Here is a 5,197-nt window from a genome sequence, read left to right on the forward strand (position 1 = left end):
CATATACATTGTGTGGTGTTAGTCTTGCATAGAAAATCCTGCAAATGCCATGGAGGTTTGGGATTGTAATGCAAGAAAATCAACAGGTATGACCATTTTTGCAAAGTACAGTAAATGGAGAGAYGAAGGAAATGATGTACCCTCAACTTCTACAGCTCTCAAAAGTTAGGTCATACTTCAAGCATAATGCACAGAAGCAGCTTACTAACACAATATTTAAGATACATTTTATTTATCTATTTATTTTATTAGATGTATTATTAAATATTTATTTAGCCAGATAAAAACCTATTGAAATCAAGATAYCTTTCACAAGGATAACCTGTCAAGAAAGGCAACAGGACACGTCATATACAAGACAAAATAGACACCAGTAACAAAAATAAGYAGTAGATATTACAGCAACAATTTAAGGTTTAAAAACAGTAACAACTTGATTTTTTTTAAACGATACTGTTGAAAGGATTTGCGTTGTTTAAAAAAAAAAAAGGAATACAGAGCGTTCTGTAAARCAAGTTTTCTCAGTTTCAGTTCAGACTGCAGAAATACTAAACGCTTTCACTCCCTTTTCTGTTCGCACACGAGGACCAGAGATGTAAACTGCCATTATACCTTGAGGCATAACATGATATCAAGTTTGCATACATAACAATAAATAGTGAAAGTTGCTTTTAGGAATCATAAATACCCTAACTGTTAGGGCTACTTCTGTATTTTTTCTTTTTTTCTCCCCCTTTTTTAGAAAAGCCCCTCCGCTTTGAACTCTCGTATCCAGAAGCGACACCTCGACACAGCGATCACAAGTGGGCGGGACTTCCGGTGAGCGGACCCGGAAGATTCGGATACAAGTTTCGCTGTTGCTCCCTGCATCCATATGCTCGCTACTTTRAACGTATTAATGTAATTTAGACGTTTTTTACTCTGTAGTATTAGCAACAATGTTATCTTTAGACTTCCTAGACGACGTTCGTCGCATGAATAAGCGGCAGGTAGGTATCKCAGCCTTAGTTTCCGCTCATGTAACGTCTGCCTCTTTGTACGATGACATACCTCAGAGCTAACCACAACTAGCCGCTTCATAATTTCGCTCTAGACTGAGTTTCCGTTATTAACCACCTGCAAAGTTAACTGTTTTCTGTATACGTGTGTTTTAAATTATTTATTTTTAACGTTGCATTAAGCAAATGTACTCATCGAGAGTAAATAACACTCTTAACTACACTACAACGGGCGATTTCCCCTAGTTGTGACACAATGCTGTCGATATGGTAGCCAGATGAGGTTCCTAACAAATTTCGTATAAATTAAACTGCTTTTACTGCTTTACTGCGGTTACTGCTTTAGTCATTTGATTGTAGATATTGTAYATAAAACAATATCTGTTTCACACTTGTGACTGTTCTCCCCATTGAATGAGATATTTTTGCTTCCAGCTGTATTACCAGGTGCTGAACTTTGGTATGATTGTGTCTTCTGCTCTGATGATCTGGAAAGGACTGATGGTTGTCACCGGCAGCGAAAGCCCTATTGTTGTTGTTCTCAGGTAAATTTAGCATCATTATTTAACGTTGTTCAGAGTTAGGCTGCATCACAATTTCACTCCCTGCTTTTCAAATTGAACTCCTAACCATCTGTTTCTAAGGGTGGGGCATCCTTATTGCAAAACTTAGATCAGGTGTGTTATCATCAGCTATTATATACCAATTATAAGACATGTGATGGTGTTCCTGCCTGCACCATCCCCTCAAAAGCAGAAACCCTTAAAATATAATTTGTTTTCTATTTTGTCATTGTTGTTGAGGATTATTGCTGAAGTTTGAATCTTACAAAATTATGCTTTATTTACCAGAAGTTTTTTTTAATAAAATAAAAATGGTAAGAAAATGTTTTCCACTTCATATATGTCAAAAACAGGGCTGCACAGTGGCGCAGTTGGTAGAGCAGCAATAAGGTTCTGGGTTTGATTCCCGGCCCCGGTCTTTCTGCATGGAGTTTGCATGTTCTCCCTGTGCATGCGTGGGTTTTCTGCGGGTACTCCGGTTTCCTCCCACAGTCCAAAAGCATGACTGTCAGGTTAATTGGCCTCTCCAAATTGTCCCTAGGTGTGTGTGTGTGTGTGCGTGGTTGTGTGTGTGTGTGTGCGTGTGTGTGTGTGTGTGTGTGTGTGTGTGTGTGTGTGTGTGTGTTTGTGTGTGTGTGCGCCTGGTTGTTTGTCCTGTGTGTCTCTGTGTTGCCCTGCGACAGACTGGCAACCTGTCCAGGGTGACCCCGCCTCTCGCCCAGAAAGTTAGCTGGAGATGGACACCAGCACCTCCCGAYCCYACTAAGGGACAAGGGTGTAAAGAAAATGAAATGGAAAAAAAAAGGAATATGTCAAAAACTTACTAAACAAATCCATTGAACGTGTTTTTAATTAGCCCACAACGAAGTGGTTTCCAGCAAGAATTGACCCAATCACCAAAATCATGTCTAGTTTGAAGTTTTCTTATAAAATATGTAGGACTTCACAATATCAGGAAGACATGAAATTGCATTATTGTTCAGTATTGAGCTGAAAACATTGATTGCAATTAGCTGACATTTTCCTGACCTCGGTCACCGAGATCTATACCGGGTTTGCAGAAAACACAATGATAATTCRTCCAACTGTCCAAGTATATCATTGGCAAGCAGAGTTTAAGTATATGCTACTTGAAATACTATAAACATCCAGATAGTTCATACTTATTCTGATATTAAACACATTAGAATTGTGATTTGAACTGTCCTACTCTGTTGTGATATTTGGTGTTACTGTTGATTATTTTTGCAAACATGAACATAACAAATATAACATTTCTTAGTTTCACATATTTTACTATCASAACAAAAATGATAATGTGTAGTTTGATGCATGGCAATGCATTTTATTGTTTTCCATCTTTGTCAGGAATCAGTCAGCATGATATGTCTAATCAGAATAAACTGTCGCATAACATTAAAAACCACTGTAAGGTCTGGTGTGATGCATTGTGATAGACTAATCTGGCRTTTAATAAATGTGGTGGGAATACAGACTGATCATCGATATAAGTATAGAAAAACGACACCTAAAATTTTCTATTTTGGAAGTGTTATACCAATTTGTGCTTTTRCTAGCGAATTGGAAATGCATAAGTGAAGACCCACATATTTTAAGATACATTGAAACACATTTAGTTTTGACTACATTTGACATTTAAATTTTTCTTGAAGATGCATAAAAATGACCTGGGCTAATAAATGGTTACATTTCACATACAGGCATACTAAGTCATGCATGTTAGCATAGCTGGAGAGATATCACTTCTTTGTGGAACATTCTAATCATAGCATAGGGGAATAAAATTTAGAAATTAGTTTCAGTCTCATGTGTGAAAACGGAACTAACATCCGCTCAGTTATAACCTGCAGTACTTATAATGTCTACCTTGAAAATTCCACCAATATCTTAAACRGTTTTCTTAGGCAGGCGGTGCAGTTGCTGCTTTATTTATTCCTCTAAGATGACTGTAGAATATTATGTGGATGGATGCGTTGTATCGCTGTTGTATGTGTACATAGCGAACATTGGAGAGACATTGCTTAATGAAAGTAWCGTTTACATGTGTAGTTTTATGCATAAAATGTCAGTGAAAATAAAATGACATGGATCAGCATGCGACCCACACTAAAAGATCAAGTCATTGAATAAAAAAAAGCTACAATTTCTTTACTAATGAATCAATACTGTACACTTTCATGAAAATATTTTATTCTGACTAGTATAGACATTTACTTTGTGGTAAACGTAATTAAAAATGAAAAGTTTAAATTAACTTGTTTGTTTTTTTTGTTTTTTTTATCGTTTAATTTCAGTGGGAGTATGGAGCCGGCTTTTCACAGAGGCGACCTGTTATTTTTGACAAATCGAGTGGAGGACCCCATCAGAGTTGGAGAGATTGTTGTCTTCAGAATAGAAGGCAGAGAGATCCCAATAGTWCACAGAGTGCTAAAGATCCATGAAAAGTATGAATTCATGTTTTGGTATAATAACTTTTGAGATTCTTTTACCAGAATTTTCAATTTATTGCCATCAGAATGACTAATTTCACACCAACCATGTATTGAGGTGGAGAAAAACACATTTTGGATTCTCTTTCTGAACATTTAGCTGGTGTTTTGTTCACAGACAAAATGGAGACATAAAGTTCTTGACCAAAGGAGACAACAATGCAGTGGATGATAGAGGGCTGTACAAGCAGGGCCAACATTGGCTGGAGAAAAAAGATGTGGTGGGACGAGCCAGGGGGTGAGTGGTCGTTTTAGAAAAATAACTTGTGATTTACAGTAGGTTTGTTCTTTAAAAATCACAAATTCTGTCAGCTATTGATTCATGATAGAACAGTTCATAGATCTGATAATGACTAAATATTTAAGACTTACCTGCTTTCTTGTTTTACTTTGATTGCTTGTTCCAAAAAGGAACCATTACAACAAAATAGTTTAATTAATAAATGTATCTAGTCATAATCATCACAGTACCCTTTAAAAGAGAATACCCACAATGGTGCGTTGTTAAAGGGTGTGTTAAGGAACAATAGATGCTTCATGCCCAAATGAACAGAGACAGAACAGATTGTTAGACTTGAGCCATTGATCATTTCATTAGAAGTGTGTACATTTGGGTGGGTGTGTAAGCAGAGCTGCATAATGGATTCCAGGACAAAGTTAAGACGGAGAATTCCAGCCCCTATTATTGGCTGGGGAGTTAAGATTAAGCTGACTGAGCAGCCAGCCACCTGGACACCCAGATTGGTAATATTGTGTCATGTATAGTGGTTCCTGAGCAAAAGAAAAAATGTGACTGTTTTCAGACTTTTTCTTTTAAATATGTTGATATATTATTAATTGGTGGTGTGCTCCTAAACTGTCCTCTGCAGCAGAGGTTAGAAGCCTGCAATAGCAGTGTGCTGAAAATGATTGTCCTTCATTCTTTGTCATAAGATTGAATGAAGCAATTGTAAACAAATATACAGGATACCGTGGGCATTAACAAGTAAGGTTAACAGTGCAACACAGTATTTTGCTACTAATGCAGCTCCATGTCAACTCGCCCCTTTGTTCATTCCTGCTTAATGTGTGTTCAAAGTGGAGATGCACGAAATGAGAGTCTTGCTTCACTGATAATATTGCAAAA

The 5,197-nt window shown here is 37.1% G+C and overlaps 1 protein-coding gene across 1 annotated transcript in view; it reads left to right on the forward strand.

The window, feature by feature from the left end:
* The first annotated feature begins 793 nt into the window (after nucleotides 1-793).
* The window catches only part of sec11a (SEC11 homolog A, signal peptidase complex subunit), a 6,714-nt gene continuing 2,310 nt past the window's right edge, over nucleotides 794-5,197 (forward strand). Inside the window, exons 1-4 of the mRNA XM_008405490.2 lie at nucleotides 794-989; nucleotides 1,434-1,543; nucleotides 3,877-4,026; nucleotides 4,190-4,309. Of these exons, the coding sequence (XP_008403712.1) occupies nucleotides 939-989; nucleotides 1,434-1,543; nucleotides 3,877-4,026; nucleotides 4,190-4,309 (431 nt within the window). The 5' untranslated portion in view covers nucleotides 794-938. The remainder of the gene's footprint in view (nucleotides 990-1,433; nucleotides 1,544-3,876; nucleotides 4,027-4,189; nucleotides 4,310-5,197) is intronic.

Source organism: Poecilia reticulata, linkage group LG3 (assembly GCF_000633615.1).
Source record: "Poecilia reticulata strain Guanapo linkage group LG3, Guppy_female_1.0+MT, whole genome shotgun sequence".
Taxonomy (NCBI): Eukaryota; Metazoa; Chordata; class Actinopteri; order Cyprinodontiformes; family Poeciliidae; genus Poecilia; species Poecilia reticulata.